This window comes from Typha latifolia, chromosome 6 (genome assembly GCF_019914945.1).
Source record: "Typha latifolia isolate L0001 chromosome 6, TyphaL0001v2, whole genome shotgun sequence".
NCBI classification, from domain to species: Eukaryota; Viridiplantae; Streptophyta; class Magnoliopsida; order Poales; family Typhaceae; genus Typha; species Typha latifolia.
This window is the reverse complement of record NC_133091.1, coordinates 4492927-4515211: the sequence shown is the minus strand read 5'-3', so window position 1 is coordinate 4515211 and position 22285 is coordinate 4492927. Positions and strand designations below refer to the sequence as shown.

The following is a 22285-nucleotide window of genomic DNA, read 5'->3' as shown; positions in this document are numbered from 1 at the left end:
CTCGAACACGACAGTTTGAATTTTTTAGGTTGCGTTCGAACGCGTTTGTGAACACTGCTCTTGGTCTATGTGTACGCATATACTTGCGTTCGAACGCGTTTGTGAACGTAGCTCTCGGTCTGTGTAAATGCATGTATCCGCGTTCGAACGTGCTTGTGAATGCAACTCTCGGTTTGTGTGAACACATGAGCCCGCGTCGAACGCGCTTGTGAACGCGGTGTGAACTCAAAACTTTTCTCCAATAAGCTTGCAATTCTTCAAACCAGAGATTTTCTAGACTTGTATAAAGCTCATATACATCTATAAATACACTTAGAATATTTTGCACACAATTGCCAACAATTAAAAACTTAACACTATCCATCACCCATTAGATCAATTTTTGCCCCATTCCAGGTACCAAAGTTTGATAGCTAAAACAAAAGTGATGAGCAAAGTGGATGATCATGGGTATATACTAGTGTAGCTCTGAATCAAAAATTACAAAACAATGTGTTTGAACATATCAACATGGCATGTGTCAAAGCCCAAAATGGATGAAACGAAATTCAAGGTTTCCCTAGTTCAACTGTTTCAAAGATTCATTCTCGCTAAAGAACTCCCTCTAATGTAATATCATTGTTTGCTCAAATCATCAACTGCAGGAACCTCTCCTGGATAACTAGACAAATCTGTGTCAATTAAGGCTGAGAGATCGTATGGCTGTGCAGATGCAGCAACGCTTTCCAAGAGCAAAGATGACTTGATTGCTTCCAGATCAGCCTGGCTAGGTGCTGTATTGGATGTCTCAGGACTATTTGAGCCAGATGTTGAGACACTGGACAGTTGGATGTCTTCAATTCTGCCACCATACATGGGCTTGTTCTTTCTAACAGCATCCATCTCTTGTCCAGTTGGCACGAAAGTTCGTGATCGATATTTTCTTGCTCCATCATCACCCTCGTTGTTATTGTAGAGTACGTACTCATGATAAGTAGGGGCAAACTGCAGTAGAATGAAACTTGTAAGAATAAGTGAAGGCAAAGGGTGACATCATTAGTAAAATTAGGTTGATATTCCAATATTACGATCTACTGGGCGATCACCTGGTGGACTGTGTCGTGATAGAAATCATTGAACTTCAAAGCATGAGCAAGGCTTCCTCTGAAACCACCAGATGCACCAATATTGGCACCTGCATATTCTTTGTAAGGGAAGGCAAAAAGGTGGCCAACAGCTGCTACAAGCATCTCAATGCATAAAATGAAGTTCTGAAAGTCAGCAGCTTCTTCCGCATTTTTTATAAATCCAGACTTGGCAGCTAGGAAAACCAGGACACCCTGCAGAATAGATGGATCTCAATGTTTACCATAAAGGTAAGATATGTTTATGTTGACAGAGTGAGAAGCCGAATTTTATTTGTGCTAACTGCATGTACTTTCCCCACTACCTGCAGGATCTTGATATGCTATATGCAGAAGAATCATCAGCATGACAGTCTGAAGCAGGCACTGGCAGGCTTCAAAACCATAGGTACAATATATATATATATATATATAAGCAACAGAATTTCGAAAGAATACCTGCCAATAAGTGAGGAAAACAACTGATTTGATCATTACAAACTTTGGCACTGGATTGAATGGCTGAAGAAGATCTCTGCATGCCACATAGAATAAGGCAAGAGCATACAGTGCCATGGAATATGAAACTGTATAGATGATTGTGATATAAAGGTAGGACTGATTCACGCTAAAATTTCCATCTTTATACTTTCCCTTTGCATACAGTATGAAGGTAATCACAACCAAAATAGGCTTAAGAATCACAAACTGCAAACAACCTTGTTTGCATCTTCGTATGAAACGCCTGTTGGATAACAAAGTCTGATACAGTAAAGTGAACATGATTGAATTTATCAGAAAGAAAACGCTTCAGCAGATTAACATGTGAAGTGGTTGGCATTTAATTTGCAAGAAACAATCATGCAGAAAGGTGAATAAAAGGACTATTAAGTATTAACACACCCATCCAAAGGAATAGCTGGAAAGCAGCATGTCATCAGGAACCATGATGGCTTCAGAACTCGGCCATTCAGGCTCAACACCACAGCACCTGGGCCTCCGACCCATGCCAAGCAGAGTGAAAGGAAATTATAGATCACCCAAGCATCATAACTGAAATTTGACAAAATACAAAATCAAATTAACTAAAGCTTCCAAAGGACTTTTAAATGCATTTTTCCCAGCACTTTCCAAGAAGCAACTAACTTTTCGTACATTGATACATGAATGAAATATCAAGAAGAGCAATAACATATAACAATTAGCAGGTTAATTGATGACATACAAGAAAGTTTTAAGGACAAAGAATTACTGGGAATATTATTGATTTTCTATTAAATTAATAACAAATCTAATATTTAGACTGAAATTGAAGGTAACAGAAAGATAGTTATTCATTATATAGTCAGAGAGTGAGATGAAATACAGCCATAAATACTTACATGAAACAATATACTTGTCAAAATTATAATGCATAATATTAGAAAATCTGTATTTCCATCTACATGTCTAAAAAGAGTATATGCCAACCTAAGTTATACGAAGATGAACACATGAAAAGAATGCACTGTGCAGCCCAATCAAATACGATTGGTCAAAAACTACCAACACTATCTCGTAGTTATGAGTCCTTATTTGTAAGCTTATACTGTAGCGCAATGTTTGGAATGCAGTCTAACGTTGGCCCAAATTAACAAGAATATATCATGCATTCACAGTTCAAATCTTCTTGACACTTAAGCCAATGACATTTGACAAGACCAGGATAAGTTTTTGGGTTAGTAACTAATGGTGTTCACAAATGCCAAAGTTCAACCCTTATTTCACCAATGACATTTATTTAATTTAGGTCAGTTTTTCTCTTTTGTTGTTAGTTAAATTAGCAAACTGCCAATTTGAAAAGCCTAGATGTCGCCCACATAATTAGATTGAGTCATCAGATGAACCAGTAAATTAAAAAAGCAAGGGAGACCAAATATGATCAGTCACTAGTACTAGGCTCAACTAGGATGGACAGACCCTAGAGTAGGACCTTAAAAACTTCTTAATTGAGCCCAACCCCTTCCCAATTAGTTCTCTTAGTTCTTAATTCAAACCCCTATGGTAAACTCTCCACCAAAAGGGTCATGCCCCTATTGAAAATTTAATATGAAATGCTCTCCTCTGTTGAATATTGTAGTAGATTACACCCTATTTAACTACTTTTGTTGTAACCTAAATGAACGGATACTTAGTCATAGCTAGGCTTGTGTATGATCATTTACAGACCTATTATTGCATCATTCAACTGTAGACAAGCACATAAAATGAAAGAACATACACTACCTTTTAAGTTTTAAGAGAAGACCTCTTTCTATACAACCAGATGCTGATATTCAACCCATCAGCAAAAATGCCCATCTCCAAACTCAAGTCCACCACATGCATATGTATGTATGTATACACAATAAGACGACTGACAAGATTAATTTGCAAGCGCTAACATCAAATTTTTTTTTGAAGAACAATTTCTATGAGTTACAACACAACCTCCGATGACACAAACTAACAGTACATTAGTTTCACTTTATATGGATTACATTGTGGGTTCTCAACATATTCATACACAAGAAATACAAGTATATGAGGTCACTAGTATATAAGTCTTCTTATCTGGACTCGTTGTTAATGCCACTTACTATGTCATTATGTAACTACAACATCTCTAATAAGTATAATGTAAAATTTAAAAGATTATATGTGTATAACCCAAGAAATATTTATTTGCCAATAATTTAAAAAAACTGGAAATAAAGCATCGACAAGCTTGGGTGATCAAACTTACACTTCTCGAATTGAATCGAAGTAAATTGAGCTATCAGGAAAGACAAGGGACAGAAAAGACATCACAGAATAGACCTGCCAAAAAAGATTATTAATTGATCCAGAAGAAACCGATAAAAGCTGCATAATCTTAGTACTCTTTAACAATCAAAGCACATCAACTGACAAATATCATTGGAACCAATTATGTAGATCCTTTATTTGTTTTTACCAACAGCTAAATCCTTCAACAAAGAAAGCTTTGCTCAAAGAATTTACCATCTCTATCCAAGTTAACTTAATTCCTCTTCATTTTTAGGTTCCTAAGTTCATTCAAACCCTTATATTACAAAATAAACAGAAAATCAACAATATAAATTTAAAATATTAAACAAGGTGGGCAATGCAACAAACAATGATGTAAGCAACTAGCAACAAACAATGATGTAAGCAACTAGCACAAGCAACAAAAACACCAAATCAAGACCTACTTTACCTGTGAAAAAGAAGGTTTCATATGTGAAAAAACAAAAGTTCCTGAGGAAGGAACAATTTTCTTGTCAAAAGGGTGCCGGTGCATGTTCAAGTAAGAATATTTGGCAGGACTACACAAGAGAGCATGAGAAAATGGTTGAAGATGGAGTATAAAAGAAGAAGAAACTTCAATGTAGTACTTGTGAAACTAATAAGGGCAGCCCCTGACAATGCGAGCTCTGAGAAAGAAAATTTATGCAACCTTCCTTATTTCTAGGGAGGTTATTTTAAAATTTCACAAGTACTACAGTGAAGTTTCTTCTTCAATGTAGAATCAACTTGAAGATTGTTACAGAACTAGTAGTTAGTCAAGCTTGATATAATGGTAGAGGACATTGGATGCCGAAGTTGGAAAGACAGAAAATCATAATCATTATAGGGTCAAAATCGAAGATCAGGCCATACACCTGAAATCTGTGGTAAAAGATAATAGCTCTAGCGAATAGCTTAGGAGATAATCATACCTCACTAGAAGATGCTGGATAACGCTAATCATTATGGTTAGAACTCAATGGTATCATACAAAGGGAGCAGCAGAAAATTATTGTACCACTGCAATGGTGTCTGGAACAATCATTGAGAAACTTTACAATAAGAGAGCAATTAGCAGAACAGCCATACAGTCAGAAATTCCATGTGACAAAAATGATGAAGATAACATAAATTAATTACACTACAATGATAAGAAGAAGAAAAAAAAAGCAACACTGTATATACTTGGGTTGTCCGGAACTAATGGTGCCCGCAACAACCATCGAGAAACTTACAATCAGAGAGCAATTAGCAGAACAGCCATTAGATCAGAAATTCCATGTGACAAAAATGATGAAGATAACATAATTAATTACACTATAATGATAAAGAAAGCAACACTAGCGTATATATTTGATTTTATTAAATTTTATTTCACCCAAGCAACCAACTTTATTATATACATGCACTTAACGTACAGAGATGTCAAACATTAGACACCGCAATAGTTAAAACAAAAAGAAAAAAAAAGAAAAGAATGCACTACTAAATTTCTTAATTCCAATACTTATTAAAGAAAAGCTAGTGCTTCAATTTCCTCAACAATAATAATAGCAAGCAGCATTACCGGCACCATGAAGATCATACGAACAATGAAGCGCTGGTAAGTAGGCTCTGTGTAATTGAGGAGGTGCCGATAGATGTGGAGCAACGCCAGCACTGTCGCTCCGACCGCGCACGGCAACGCGACGACGACGAAAAGTATGTGCGCCATCCGGATCAATTAGAAAAAACAAAACCAAGCGACTACCAATTCACTTCGGCAAAACGCACCATTGGAGAAAGGGGAGAAGAACAAGCCCCCTCCTCCATAGGCATGAAAGGGATTTCCCCCCAGGAGCAAACCCTAGAACCGGAATTCGAAGCTTGGGCTGACGAATTCGACTTCGGGTACAGTAGGAGGGATCCGATTGGGTAACAAATCGAATTGGGATTCCAAAAGAGATGTGTTGGTAGATCGCGGCGGCGGAGAGGGATCGCGCAAAGGAGGGAGGGAGGGAGGGAGGAGATGGCAGCTCACACTGTGCGGATTTGGATTTCGCTGGCCGTCGAAAAAGAAACTTCGGTGAATTAGGAACCCAAACACGGCAAGTTTGGTGAGCCGATTGGTCTTCTTAAAATTACTTGGCGCATTTTTTTTAAAAAACAATAATTAAAAGGATAATCAATACACTAAAAGGTCTTAAGCCACTCTGCTGTTGTCTAAATCTGATTCTAATAGTCTGGCTTCTATTTATTCTCTATATCCTAATCCCGCTATGACCTGTTATTCTGTCAGTTTAAACTGATGTGAAATTTAACAACGGGAGAGGGAATGAAAACACGAAGAGAAATTGGAAAGCAAATAAACAATGGGGAGAGGGACTTAAATGAAAATTTTATATATATATATATATATATATATATATATATATATGAAAATAGATAAAAGAAAACAATCGGCTACTAGTGGATAACATTTTCCTCCTTTTTTTTTCCTTTTTTAAGGAGAAGGCACGTGTCATCTTATTTCTAAGACCGGAAAAAATAACAGTTAAGATTCTTTCTCTCTACTATCTCTTGTCTTAAATACTAGTCATCATACTCTAGGTTTTCTTTCATCTTTCTCTTTATATCCTCTAATGCATAATTATTTTACATAGAATACAGACTTATAATCCTATATTACCTCACAATATTTTTTTATATTCTTTAGTGCATAATTATTTTACATAGAGTGTGAGCTTATAACCTCGTATTAGTGCATCTTTATATTCTTTAGTGTATGGTTATTTTACATATAGTACAAATTTATACCTCGGATTATTCCGTAGTGCCTCTTTATATTCTATAGTGCATAGTTATTTTATATAGAATGTGGGCTTATAATTCCGTATTATCTTGTAGTGTCTTTTTATATTCTCCAGTACATGATTATTTTATATAGATTGCAAACTTATAATTCCGCATTACCCCCATAGTGCTTATTTATATCTTCTAATGTATAGTTATTTTATATAGAGCGCAGACTTATAATCCCGCATTAATTTGTAATGCATGATTATTTTTTTATAATACAGGTATATAGAGTATTTTAAGTCCGTAGTTATAATACAAACTGATATTATTTTAAAATAATATTATTTACTACTATTACCTTAAAATATACTCAAGCATACTTCGTCATTTGATTTAAAACACCACAAATTCCCAGTACAATTTCATTATCGGAATTTTATTTTCTAATATTTGATCTTTCAGAAAGGAGACAAAACAATACTAACAACTAGTTTTTATATTAGTATGAAGTGGCACCTTGATTAACCTACGTTCTAATGATTAACTAAGACTTTTTTTTAATGTTTGGTCTTTCAAAAAAGAGATGAAACGATACTAATAACTACTTTTTATATTAGTATGCTATTTACAATCCTCAAATGTTATATTATATATGAAAGTTGGTGTGCAATTAGTATAACAAAGAGTCTGTACAACTTAGTATTACTTTTGGCAGTGCTTTTCATGAAAATGCTCCTATATGTTAACATTTTGTGAGAGTTATATTAAATTTTGGAATAAAAACTGCCCAATATGTACGTAAAAAACACTGCCAAGACTTATTATAGTAGATTTATGAAGACTTATTATAGTAGATTTATGAAACGCCGCATAAAAACTGCCCCAATACATAATGTAAAATTTTGAATAAGTCAAGTATAGTATTAGATATTATTTTTTTAAAATCAATTGATCATTTATTAGTTGCTTCTAGAATAGTAAATGTCAATTTCCGAGGATATGACTTCTTTGCATATGAATGAAAGCTAATGAACCAATTTGATAAAAAAAAAACTAGTGTAAATTGTAAATTTATTTATAGAAATGAATGGTCAGGATGAAATGGTGCAAAAAATTCAACTGGAATAGAAAGTATCTGGTCATGAAATGATGCATCGAAAGGACACACTATTTTTCAGACCAAACACTGCATCAATTTGCATAACAGAAATGACACATTACTTTAAGTCATAACGGATTCGAACAAGACCGAAATCGTAATTAAAATAATTTTGGATTTGAGCCATGCATATGAACCGAACTAAATCGAGTCAGGCGGTGCATGTGTGTAAGTTGATTTACATAAGTTTCTTTACCCATAAAATGGATACCCTTCTAGGGCTCAAACTCTCTCTTAGAAGCTTATCAATTTATATATCTTACCAAAATTTCTCAAATAGTCAATCCGGTACTAAATTAGTTTTTTTTATTTTTTATTATCATGATAGTCACTTGAAAGCCAATATTTATTTACTTCTCTTCATAATTTGAAAAGACAAATTTATAATATTAAAATATTAGTTAAGCTTTTTCAATTTTATCCTTTATTAATAATGTGTGACCTAACTTAAATTTGGACTTAAAATTTATATAAAATTCATGTTTAAATACATTTTTTTTTAACAATTAGTACACAGCTTAGTTGACCTCGCGCCACCGAGAGTGATAATCGATAGAAGTAGTAAGAATAGGCTTGATGACTTATGTAGATAGCACATAGGCCGCACTTGCTTTAGCTAATGAGCATGTATTCATATTCTTAGAAACTTTGTGATTTAGGATGAATGTATAACCTTGTAGCTCAAATGAAAGACAAGAATAATTTGAGAGAAGCCAAAGCCGATCTGATCCAAATCTGACTAACTTGACTGGATTGCTACCCCTAAGGTCACTTGCTAATACAATTTCAACACATTTTTTTTTCTAAAAAAACATTACAAGATGGATAAGGCTTTTGCAATTATATATTTAATTTTTAAAATAGTGTGCTCGCTATCTAAATTATGGGTGCTCTATTATAATAAAATATGTAGTAATTATAAAAGGTATATGTACTTAATATTATACGATAAATTAAAAAATTAAATGCAAGTAAATCGTAAAAGCCATGGGAGTGCCTAAAAATATCTCCTGCTCTCTTTTGGCTTAATGAACCCTCTATTCTAAACTCCTATCTATAAGTCTTTGGCTTTCAGACAAACGAGGTGGAAGTTTGCAAGGCCATACATTTCCCAGTAGCGAGAGCGGCCTTATCAAACCCCCTCCTATCCCCTTCTCCCCTTCTTCGCCTCTTACTCCTCCATGGCTTCCCTCATCGGCGTCTCATCCCTACACTTGGCGCCTCCTCTTGAACTTTCTCGAAGGGTCTCTCCCTCCGAGAAGCCTCACTCCTGCGCCTTTAAGGCTTCCACCGCCGACAAAGGTTTCGGCTCCTGCCGTTGCTCGAGGCCGGCGAGGCGACGCCCTTTGTTTTTCCCCTTCGCTGTCGCCTCCCCTAATTCGGTGCTCAGCGAGGAGGCGTTCAAAGGGCTCGGCTTGGGGTTGGAGGAGGAGGATGACCGGGAAGAGCAGTATGGTTCGGACTCGTACGAGTCGGAGGAGGGGGAAGGATTTGATGGGGATGAGGAAGAGCTCGCTATTTCTAATCTAGGGTTGCCGGAGCAGCTCGTCAGTACACTCGAGAAGCGTGGGATTACTCACCTTTTCCCCATTCAGGTACGATGAGAATAGTCAATAATTCTGAAGAGAAATGCTCATCTCGTAAAGTATCAAGGCTCCTCCTTTCTATTAGCAAATACCAATTTCAATTATTTATATCCACAATGAAAGCTTATTTTGGTCATTTCATCTATCTTAGGTGCTGTAATTTGATTTCCTTTTTTTGTTGTTGATATGTCTGTTTCTATGACCTCGCGCAGCACCTTGCATTTTATGGTCTAGTTTAATAAAGTTTATACGACAACTGTAATATAATTATATTGGTAGCTTCTTATGCTTTAGGTTTGATACCGGTGGACAGCATTTATTATTCTAATATTGCAAATCATTCTTGTACACCTTTGAAATTGACTGGTTATGTCATAATTTAGGGGATGGTGAAATGTCACGTCGTTCACTGCAAGAATTTCTGATTGCCATCGCCTTCCACTCTATATTTTACTGATTAGAATGTTTATCATCAGTCGTTAGCTTGGCATGTTATATAATTTCTGGCATCACTGAGAGGTATTCTTAACATGGTTTGCTTTCTCTAGAGGTCTGTGTTGCTACCTGCTCTTGAAGGACGTGACCTAATTGCACGAGCGAAGACTGGAACAGGGAAGACGTTGGCCTTTGGAATTCCCATCATCAAGCGTCTTATCGAGGAGGATGAAGGACGAAGCACAAGGTTTTTTTTTTCTCAACCATATCCACGCATTTTGCATCAAATAATCACGGGCTATTCTTATCTGTCTTATTTTACTTTTCTGAACTAGGCGTTTAGGTCGTCTTCCTCGAGCTCTTGTTCTTGCACCTACCAGAGAATTGGCCAAGCAAGTAGAGAAGGAAATCAAGGAGTCAGCACCACATCTTAGTACTGTATGTGTCTATGGAGGAGTTTCATATAATATCCAACAAAATGCACTCTCTCGTGGTGTTGATGTTGTTGTGGGAACTCCTGGTCGTCTCATTGACTTAATTAAAAACAATAGTCTTCGGTTGGGAGAAGTTAAGTATCTGGTTCTTGATGAAGCTGATCAGATGCTTGCTGTTGGATTTGAGGAGGACGTTGAAGTAATACTTGAAAAGCTTCCATCAGAAAGGCAAAACATGCTTTTTTCTGCAACAATGCCAGGTTGGGTGAAGAAGTTGGCTAGGAGACACCTAAATGATCCTCTGACAATAGACTTGGTACTTTCTTATGCTTATCTTCTTAAGTTTTATTCTTGCTCAGACATATATCTGTTACTTAGCATTGGTTCTTAATGTTAGATATGTAGATGATGTCTTGTTATGATAATAATCAATGCCTATAACATTCATTACTGAAAAGAATCATAACAATTATTACTTAAAAAAAGTTTTCTTTCCATTCTTTCTAACAAAATTGATCCATGGCTTTGTGAATATGTAAGAAGTACACTTTTATTTTGTTTTTATGACAAAACTGGTCTATGATTGTTTAGATACCTGAGAAGTATGGACAGTATAGTAAGCGAGTTGTTTCCATATTTATATATATTGGATTTTTGATTAGTTGACTTAAACTTCTTCACATATATATCTAATTGATCTAAATAAATGAAGAATCATAATTATGGCTTAGGTACACATAAGTTACTTTTTGGGTACTTGGATAACGGGAGTTGGAACGATAATGGTTGATTTGTTTATTTTGGGTTTGGGCAGGAGATTCCTCCAATGATTAGTGTTGACTATAGATTTTCGTATTCACAAGGTATGACACTATGAATATAAAGTAGGTTATATTGGAACTTTTATGATAATACAACAATAATAACCAAGCACTTCCTAGTTCCCTTCCAACTAAATGGGTTTGAATAAAATCTATCCTTTTCCATCATTCATCAATATTTACTGAAACAGTCTATTTGGAGTATATTTGGTTTCAAATTTTAACCTTCTATGTTTATTAAGATCCATTTTTATTAATGCACAAGAACCGATTACTTTTCCTCAAGTTAAGTCTATATAGTTGGACCATGTTGCATCAAGTTAGCTTAACAAGAAAAAATATTGTTGGATAATGACTCGATGGCATTCAGCAATATACACTAGACCAGTGCTGGACAACACCTATATCTCCTCCCTACACGGTGAAAGGATTGTTGGATTGAAGTATTAAACAGAAGGGTAGAAAACTCTGTGAGAAATGGAGGGAAGAGACTTTCTATCTTAGTCCATCTTGCCAGATTTTGAACCCATTGTTGTAGTTTGATTATTTCTTTTCCTTTGTTTTGGGAGTTGATAGTTATTCAAGCATCTAGATTGGATTTAGAAAGTTCTTTCAACGATGCGCTATGGCTTTTTGGTCAATGCGGATTTCTCATATTTGTAGTTGAGTAACCTCTTGATATGGTTGAGAAAAAAAAATTAATGGAATCAACAGACAATAGAAGAAATGAACATTTCAATTGTCCCATTCTTGGTTAAAAACACTCAGAAATTAGAAGCATTGGTGTAGAGAGGCTAATGCTCTACTGCTGGACTGGCCCAAAAGGAAAGGAGCCCAAGGGGTGGAGCCTAGCTAACCACCGAAGGTGTTTCATTCTGACTGCAACATAATCAATGTTATTAGGTGTCAAGAAGCAGGATGGTGGTGAGGTGTCGAGGGTGCATGTCTTCTGTCAGCTTTTGAAATACCTGATGCAGCATATGCGACAGTACCCTTGCAAGCTCTCACACATTTGGAGGTGGTGTGGCTACCGGATTTCTTGCTAAGGACTGTAGCTTCCGCTTCCTCCCATCTCATACAAGCTCTCGCTCTAGGTTCTAGAAACAGCTGAAAAAGTCGAAACTAAGCTCAAATGATCATTTTTCAGCTGAAATTTCAAAAGCATTTCGGAATGGGGCAGAAAAATGTGGCTACTGATTAGTAAAGGGGCTGAAATTTGCTAGTTTAGGGTTAGTTGAGGAACTTGATTCTAGGTATACCTTGTTGGTTCACTTTCTACGAATCTAGAGACCTATAAAATATAAACTAGTCATAGTTACTTTGATTGATATGGAATGAACCAAGGATTCTAGTTTCGGCCGATCCCGAGTGGGATCGGCTGGTTTCAGTCTACAACAAGCAGCTGTCACAGAGAGAGAGAGGGAGAGGGAAAGATTAAAAAAAAAAAGAGTGAGAAAGAGAGAGAGAGAGAGAGAAAGATAGGAAAAAAAGTATGGGAGAGAATGAATATTTCAGACTAACAGTTAGAGGGATAGGAAAGAAGAGAGGGAGGGAGAGAGATTTTTATTTTTTAGGCTTTATATGTAAGTAATTATTATATCTTATTTTCTTATAATTTTTTCTAAATTTTTATAAATTTCTCAACATTTTTAATAATATTTAGAATTTTATTTAATTAAAATAGTCCGATCCGATACCGGCGGCCGATACGTATCGTTTTTCTGGACGGCCGATCCCGATCCCGATACCGATTTTTGGAACGTTGGAATGAACCAAATTAAGTACTTGGGGTTAGTCAAAAGGTGCCCAAAAGTGACAAACCTGTAATAACCTACACTTGTAAATCAAATTGATACCAGACTTGACACCTCACTCATATTTATAACTCTAATCAACCGTCGACATGTGTGAATTGTTAGTTGTTATCTTCCCAAGCTGTTATGTTCATCTACTGTTGGTCTACAAGCAGCAATTTCAGCATCCGTCAATGGGCATCTATAATGGTCGACAAGAACTTCCCTTAGTTGCCTGACTTAGTTTCACATCAGTAGAATGAGGTTGACTAGGTTTTACTAGGCTTAGAATTGTGCTACAATTAGCCACAAAGGCCTTATAATGAGTAGAAATTCCCCAAAACATGAAGCATAATATTATTTGTTGCACAGCTACTCCGCAGACCTGGCTAGGCCAAATAAAAGGCTGATGATGAGCCAACTATAACGCCGACAATGAGGCAGTAGATGTGATCCTGTGCCACTACTGGTTTGTGTTTGCATAGCTAGTGGAATCTTTCGTTTATGGTGTACCAAAGTCATTACGTTGATTTCAGTTTTAAGCCATACTTTAGATTCAATTATATCGTCCAGATTACACATCATGGAACCATTTGGCATCAGCTATTTATGTTATTGCATATGCTAGGGAGGGAAGGTAAGAGACATTAAGAATGAGTAGATGGGAGAATGAGAACCTCAAGAAGGGAGATGGTTATTTCTTTCATTTTCACACCTTCCTCTTCTCGTCTTTGCACAGCTATTGGGGTCTCTTTGTTGATCTATGGCATTTGAGTTTTCCTTTTACCCTGTTATCCTCTGAGCATTAGGCAGTTGACATCTTCCGTGTTCAATCTATGCTGCCTGTATCTCATTGCCTTTGGAGGCTTTTGATGATTCGATGGCCTCCTCATCATCGTTGTTAATGCATCTGCCGTGGCCAGGACTTTGTTACCTTATTTATGGTGTCTGTCTTTTACCTCATTGTCCTGTGGTTTTAGCTCTTACGTTAGTATCTCTGTCTGGGATAAGTTTCTTGATCATCTTTAGCCCCAAAACTTCTCCTCTAACACATCTTTTACTGCCATTCCAAATTTGGCTTTCAATTGGTTTGTGTTAGACTTTGTATGAATTAGAAAAATGGAAAACATACTATCTGATTTAGATGACTAATTGTTCACGCGCGTCCAATATTTCATGATTCTCACATCCATATTATAAAAGTAAAAAGCTTCTCATTATTGGTATCTTCCTATCAACTCCTACATTTACTACTATGTCAGTTTGTCTAATTAGTAATCCAATTGTTGTAAGACAGTGCTGGACACACACACACGGGTGCATATATATTGTTCATTTCACAGTAATCTTTGCCAGTCTTTTCATGTTTATTTATGTTATATCTAGGTTGGTGATCAAGATGAAAAGCTTGCTGAAGGAATTAAACTTTATGCTATACCAACAACTGCAAGTTCAAAACGTACAATCCTCAGTGACCTAATTACGGTATGTCTACTACATGGACATTTTTTTCATTTTATTTACTTCTTAGTTTTGCCTTATCTATAGGTTACTAAATCATTGACTTAATAAATTTTATTGACAGCTTAATTATTCTCTTCTTGCACATAAATTTTAGTATTCAAAATATAATTTTGTAAATTCGCTGGACTTCAATCTGAAATTTGGTCTGGAGGGAGGAGTCATTTTCTTATCTGGCTTTGCAGAATCCTTTCTGAATAGTAACTTGTATATTGAAAATTTGAAATACAATAAACTGTATTTTGCTGCATTCCTTTTTTTTTTTCTTTGTTTCATATTAATTCATGTTTTTATTTTTTGTTGTTGTATTCTAGTCCCTTTCTCCATTAGTTTTGCTAACTCTATGCTATATATCTGTTGCTTAATAGTTAATACATACTTATATGCAAACTTAATGACAAGTTTTAGGCAATGGACGATTCCAGCTTCAGAGGAAAATGCTGGAGCTTCTTTCATATGGAGTATTTCCAATTGTCATTTAACATTAAGTTATTTGTGTTCTTATGGCCATAAATTTTATTTCTCAGGTATATGCAAAGGGTGGAAAGACCATTGTTTTCACTCAGACAAAACGAGATGCTGATGAGGTATCACTGGCATTAACTAACATTATAGCATCCGAGGCACTTCATGGTGACATATCTCAACATCAGCGAGAGAGGACATTAAATGGCTTCCGCCAAGGGAAGTTTACTGTGCTTGTTGCAACTGATGTTGCTGCTCGTGGTCTTGATATACCAAATGTTGATTTGGTAGGTTCTTGTAATTGCTTCATTGTTGGTTTTTTACATTGCATTCTGATTATTCTACTGGGAGGTTGGTCTTCTGTCTTATTTGCCTTCGTCACTTATCAAGCTGTGGATAATCTGTCTGCAACAAATGTTTATGAACTTTTTTTCTTCATTTTTTTTTACTACGCAGTAGGAACATATATCTCACCTGGAGGTTATTGGTACAAAGTGATCTCATTAATTGACTAAGCTATGAATTTGGCATTTTATTGCATTAAACAAATTTATTCTGTGGGCTATAAGGCCTTTGGCATTCATTTATATAATTTTAACATAGTTATCCAGATATATGCACAAGGTTCCTCAATTTATCTAAAAGCTGGCCTGCATTATTTTTGTGTCATGCATGATTTTGCTTTTCTCATCTTTATCTTTATTCCACTTTTGGATTCCATACAAAATATTGTTTTTTGGTTGCTCTCTAACTATAAAACATTTTTCTGGCTTCTAACTGTTAATGGCCTTGTAATGAGATGTAAGTTTGCCTTTTACCTGCACCCGTTAAAAGTTTATGCAGAAGGATATTGGTAAAGTGAAATGACTAAGGCTTACTAATTGACTAATTGTAGAAGAGTATCTCAATGAAATGGAGAGTCTACTTCGTAACTTTTTCAAAAGAAGTGATCCGTAAACCAGACTTTTGTTATTCATCAAATATATGATGTGTTAAAATTCGTATCAATATCTATGCTATCTGTAGTGGGGATATAGGATAAGTAAGATATCTCATCTCAATGGATATTTTATATATCTTTTTTAACAATTTTTAACTGTAGTTAATTTTCATTTATTAATCTCTTCAGTTTCTTCTAATAAGATCTTTTTTTGTATCCCTGGACTTTCATCTTCTTAATGTGAAGTTTTCTCTGTTTATGGTTTCCTTAGATTTCTTATACACATGCAGCTTCAGTTCTTTTTTACCATGTCATTTTTATGGTGTAACTCGTACTTCTGTTAACCTGATACACCTGATTAATTGTCAGCTTTTCAGTTTACCATGAATTTAGATCTTGTACCTTCTGTTAATTAAATCTCCTGTATTATCAATTCCAGTGTACCATCCATTTACGTCTTCACACCTCTTATAGTAGTGATTAGTGGAATTTTCCACTCCACAAATTTGATGTCTGGCACACTCCATGGTCTTGTTGCTTCTTAGAATTTCTTGTCATTGGTAGTTTCACGATAACCTGACATGGTGCTAATGTACTTAGATCATTTCTCATGGATAACAGATTGTGTGAACTCCATTTTGATTGAGTATATTTTGGCTGCTAGGTTGCGTAGGCACTAATTTTCATTTATATCCTCTTATCAAATTCTTATATTTTTCTTCTGATTGAGGCCTCTTTATAATAAAACCTTGGCTAAACATATCTTGTCATAGCTAAAACATACTATGGTATTTGAAGTTGCCCTCAAATATCACTTACAAGTTTGAGCCACTTTGTCATAGCTAAACATATCTTAGGGAGAGGAAGAAGTCAACAGAACAAACAGTAGCGGATAATATAGTAATGGATGCATATTTGAATGAGTTCCCTAAAGTGTATGAACTAAGGAGTCATATCTATGTGCTTTCTGAAATCAAGCCAGGCTGATTTAGTGCATAAAAGATGAAATTGCCCTTAAATGTCACATGGATGAAAATATCTGCTAGTACGTAATGTATAAGTTTTGAAGTATACCAATCTAGAAGTCCGAGCTGCACTTTGTCACACCTAAACATATCTTTAGGATATATTTGAGCTAGAGAAAGTTAAATCCCTTATATTTGCTGTGGAAAAAACTAGTAGGTTCTCTATTTATTACTTATTTTTCCATTTACTTATGCCACAATCACTTGATATAACCTTTCTGATTTTAGTGCTAACATAACCTACAAGTATCTTTTAAAGTTAGATGCAAAATCTCATTGTCCTTTGGGCCTTTGAATGCTCTTGTTTTCCTAGATTGCCGCTTCAAGTACCTGATTAGTCTCACATGATCTAAGCATAATTCAAACCCCTGTCAATCGGCACATTGATTACAAGATTGCTAGGAATGGTTAAGGATCATCATTGAATTTTTCTTTGATATGGTAGCCTCAGTATTTCTAGATATTGCTAACTTGATCTTCTGGAGTACATTTTTGGAAGTACATTTTTTAGTTTCCTTTTATGATCTTCTGGAGTAAACAACCAAATATCTTAAAAGGTTCTTCCTTGTGCAGATTATTCATTACGAACTGCCGAATGACCCTGAAACATTTGTGCATCGCTCTGGTCGTACAGGACGTGCTGGAAAAGAAGGCAATGCAATTTTGATGTTTACTAGTAGACAGAGAAGGACTGTAAAGTCCCTTGAGCATGATGTAGGATGCAGGTTTGAGTTTATAAGCCCTCCGCAGATGCATGAGGTGTTGGAGTCTTCTGCGGAGCAGGTTGTTGCTACTCTTCAGGGTGTTCACCCAGAATCAATACAATATTTTCTTCCTACAGCTGAAAGATTGACCGAAGATCTAGGGTCAAATGCTCTTGCTGCTGCCTTGGCACATTTGAGTGGATTTTCTCAACCACCTTCCTCACGTTCTCTCATCAGTCATGAGCAGGTAAAAAGTAACTGCATGTATGGTTTTTAGTTTATATGGTTCCTCTGCAACTTCTGGCATACTTGGACCTAAAGCCTGATTTAGCTAGTATTTCTCAGTTGCCGTATAAATTGTTTTGACTTTCTCCAACTGATATGAGCTATATTCTACTAGAACAATCAAGTTCCAGAACCCTAAACTAGTTGGTTCAGGATCCTGTTGGGAGCTGTCTATTTATATATGCATTCATACTCCTTTTCTCATATTTAGCTTTTATCTTTGCGTATCTTCTCAGAAATTCTGATCTTCAGTTATATCATATGCAGGGATGGGTGACATTGCAATTAAAACGGGAACCAGGGTATTCAAGAGGTTTCTTTTCTGCTAGATCTGTTACAGGGTTTCTTTCTGATGTTTATCCTGCTGCTGCTGATGAAGTTGGCAAAATATACTTAGTTGCAGATGAAATGGTGTGTATCTGTTAGTTAATATCTCACAATATTTACCTAATAACATCTGCTATAATGTCTAATTCATGTTTTCATTCTATAGCCGACACAGGAATTTAACTATTTTGAGGAAGATAGATTTGTGCTCAATCCATCTCTACTAGATTCTCAAACATGTATTCTAACTTCTGAACACTGCCCAAGAAATTATTTTTAAAAGAAAAAGAATTATATGTCAAAGATGGAAATTCAATAATACATCCAAATTAATTTTCTTCACAAGATGCCGGGTAGAATGATATTACTTTCTCATTTGTTTTAAACGACTACAAAGAGAACCCTTAATCCATAATATTATGTAAATGACTAAATCAGAATTTAGCATGATATAAAAAAGATAACAGTATTGTGAATAATTGTGAAAAAATGCTGGCCCTTTGTCAGGATAGCTCAAGTTCGTGTAGGTTATGCCTGCCCATTGTTGTTCACTTGTTTGAATCTTCTTTTCTGCTTTCAGAAAATTTATTACTTAAATACTTCTGATGCTTTAGTCTTATTGTTTTTTTCTGCATAGTATGACAACAACCATCTTTTTCTGCCATATCATATGCTTACATGCATTCTTATGTTTCTAATAAAATGACTAAACCATCTGTTATGTACTTTAGCTGTATCGCTGCATTCCTGTTTATATATTTGAGCAATTACTTTTTATTTTTCTCTGTTGCAGGTCCAAGGTGCAGTTTTTGATTTACCTGAGGAAATTGCAAAAGAACTACTGAATAAACAGTTACCACCTGGGAACACCTTATCAAAGGTCACAAAGGTAATTTTGACCTTTTATTCTCCTCTGTCTACCTTTTTGGTTATAATACAAAACTTTACATAACTGTATGCTACCCTGCCTCATGTCTGACAAGATAAGTTATGTAAAGTGATACCATTTATCAATGATACATATTAATTTGCCTCATAAGATATGTTTGTTGAGGTATTGTTTTCACATTGTTTTTTTGTCTCTCTGCAAAAATACTAAAGAATCAGGTAAATTATTCATTTGGACTTACCTGTTTGGTAATCTAATACTCAAGGAAAGAGTCTTCTATAATACATTTCTTATATGCTCTTCTCTTGCCTTGTCTTTGGGTTGAGTGGTACATACAAAAAACATGAGAGATACTTACAGAATTGCTAAGCTGATCAATACATGTGCTTTTTCTATGGACTATGTGCAGTTGCCTGCTTTGCAAGATGATGGTCCTCCGACTGACAATTATGGTCGGTTTTCAAATCGGGACCGAAGTTCCAGAGGTGGTCTCAGAGATCGTGGTCTCAGATCTTCTAGAAACTGGGGTGGCCGGGACTCTGATAGTGATGATGGTTTTCGCCGTGGTGGCAGTAGCTACAGAACTGACAATAGCTGGTCTAGAATGTCCAGACGTAGTGATGATGCGCCAATTGGTGGTAGAAGATTTAACAAGTCATCATCCTTTGGAAGTAGGTCGTCATCCTTCGGGAGTAGGGACAGGTAGTGATGATGGTTATAAATTATCTCTGGATCTGCTAACAAATTTTTTGGTGGTTCCAGAATTTTTTTTTCTATCAAACTGATGACATTTCTGTGTGATGTGCTTAATGCAGTAAGTTCATCATTGGAGTTTCACCTAACTTGCCTGATAGGTTTTAGTAAAATTAAGACAAGATTCTGTTCATTTTATGAAATTTCTCTTTCTGGTCCATAATAAACCAATACCGCCTGGTTTTTATCTGTTACTGGAAGTCTTTTTGGCAACTGATTCTTAGTGGTTATCACCTTAACTGCCACACTAAAACAGTGTAAGTCAATTCTCACAAAATGTGACTGACAGTGATTCAGGTCATTCTTTAGCAGTACAATGCATAATGTTATCTCCCATTCTCTTTTCTAACATTCTAGCACTATCAACTCTTCCTGTACATAACCACATAAACTTTAAAAATAAGAAGCTGAGAGTTTGATTAGAATATGAAATCTTAACCAATTGCTAAAGGGCATGATTTCTTGGAAAATTTGTCTTTGAATGATTAGCTGAGGAACCTTGCAAGTTCATTTGGACATTATTCCATAAAAAATATGTTTAGTATAATTTATGTTACAGTTAGAGAAGGCAGTGATTTGCCAAAAGCTATTGTAATGAATGCCACCTAAGCTGATTATCTATTTTTGTGTACCTCACAGAAAGATACATGCTTATTGTGATTGTCTGTGATTTCTGAGCTAGCATCCTATGATGTAACAGGAGCTTTGGAGGTGCCTGCTTCAACTGTGGCAGAACTGGGCATCGAGCATCGGAATGTCCAAACAACTAACCAGGTGAAGAAATACTGCCTTTTCAGAATTGTGGAGATGCTCTTCATAGTAGAGCTTGATGCGCAGTCCTGATTCTGACGAGATTTATAAATGACTACTCAATAACCAAAAGCGAGCATTTGTTGCTCCCAGGCTGCACTTCATATCTCCGAGATTATGCTGGCGGATTAGGGATTTGAAGGATATCATAGTGCACTATGAAATACAATATTCTTGGCAAGGCTTCCACATCAAGACTCAAGACTAAAAGAAGATAAAGGATGCCCCCTTTCTTACTAGTTCAATCAGAAGTGTTCTATATATATGTCTTATTTTTTCTCTTGATGGTTGAAGGTTCCTGGCAGTGGAATGCTAAGAGACGATGCATGAACAATTGCATAGGATAGCTACAGTTCATCAGTATTTTTCTTGTGTCACATATATATTACCTACCCAGGTGTCCTGTTTTGTCACCTTGGATATTGCAGACTGGTGGAACAGATGGGTCTTCTTAGCCTGAATGTATTTATAATTTTCATTATCAACTATTTTTTGCACTAAACTAGATAAGTAAGCAGTGAACTTTGAAGCTCGAATGGGGGAAATTGATTCTGGCCTGCCAATCTTTTCATTTAGTTGGCTGTTAAAGAAGAAAGCGTCTATTAATAAGGAGGTAAAAGGGGTAATTATATGCTTGCAATCAAGCTTTGGCTTCTTATTCTAGAACCTTAGAGCAACCTACATAATTTGTGTGTGAGGAAGTAGGGTAATAACCCATTGCCCAGTTAAAGTAGAATTAATTAGAATCAAGAATTATGGCATGGGTCTCCAGACCTAAGCTCTGCTGGCACTTGTAGTGCCGAGTTGGTATATTAGGGCCGGCCTGAGAAGAGATACTTTATCAACCTATTGGAATACTAGCTGAAGGCATGAAAAACAAGCACCAAATCAACTCTCTTCATCTTAAAAGAAGTTTACAAAGCAAGAACGGAGCAAATTAACCCACCAGCAAATTGAGCAAACTAACACAATAATGGAGCAAGCCGACCATTAGACATCAAGTTTTTTTTGAGGGGAAAGCCCATGCATAGTGAAGATCCCCTTCATAATATCAAAAGGCTAGGAAGATATGCGTAGCTCAAATATACAAGTATAGTGGCCAACAACAATTAGAGAGCGACGGAGTCCATTTAGTGCTGCAGGTCTTGCTCAACTATCCTCTTGACAATATCACGCTGAATGCCAATATCAGATACATATCGGCCAATGCAGTACATGCCACCGGCTAACACTGTCATTAATCCAGGAGCAACAGTTGCCAGATTACGAAGAAGTGAAGATGTTTTACTGCACTGATCGCAGCAACCATGAATGCCATGAGGTCCGAAATTAACCGAATTCAGTACCCACAAGCAGTCCTGTCTTGCAGTATATATATGGCGAAGTTCTCGCAGTTTCTTCTTGAACGAGCAGTACGTGCCAAATCCATGACCAAGGAGATAATTGGCACGATGGAGGAAGTAAGCTGGGGAGACGGAGTAGTAGAAAAGGTAGTGGCATATTGAAAGAAATAAGAAAAGAAGAAGCTGGAGATGATGATATTACTTCCTCCAGTACTATGCAAACTCAATGATAGATATCAGAGAAATAATTTAGAATGAGTGTCTAGAGAGGCGTATATATAAATACCATGCTTTAAATCTCTTTAT

At 36.0% G+C, this 22285-nt stretch overlaps 2 protein-coding genes across 3 annotated transcripts; one reads left to right on the top strand and one right to left on the bottom strand.

Annotated features, from left to right (window-relative positions):
• Positions 1-425: 425 nt before the first annotated feature.
• LOC140790118 (uncharacterized) lies at positions 426-6166 on the bottom strand. Its single transcript, XM_073140048.1, has 6 exons — positions 5479-6166; positions 3868-3941; positions 2007-2156; positions 1563-1848; positions 1086-1319; positions 426-984 (listed from the first exon to the last, which is right to left on the bottom strand). Exons 1-6 carry the CDS (start codon positions 5623-5625, stop codon positions 616-618), a joined length of 1260 nt encoding a protein of 419 aa, XP_072996149.1. The 5' UTR covers positions 5626-6166; the 3' UTR covers positions 426-615.
• A 2750-nt stretch (positions 6167-8916) lies between these two features.
• LOC140790720 (DEAD-box ATP-dependent RNA helicase 3, chloroplastic-like) lies at positions 8917-21121 on the top strand. Of its 2 annotated transcripts, XM_073140926.1 has the most exons (11): positions 8917-9443; positions 9983-10116; positions 10205-10619; positions 14304-14402; positions 14966-15190; positions 17442-17819; positions 18125-18268; positions 18978-19073; positions 19483-19775; positions 20527-20600; positions 20730-21121. In XM_073140926.1, exons 1-10 carry the CDS (start codon positions 9030-9032, stop codon positions 20594-20596), a joined length of 2268 nt encoding a protein of 755 aa, XP_072997027.1. In that variant the 5' UTR covers positions 8917-9029; the 3' UTR covers positions 20597-20600; positions 20730-21121. The 2 variants fall into 2 exon arrangements, with proteins under 2 accessions (XP_072997027.1, XP_072997025.1); XM_073140924.1 differs by having other exon boundaries at positions 20527-21121.
• The last annotated feature ends 1164 nt before the right edge of the window (positions 21122-22285 follow it).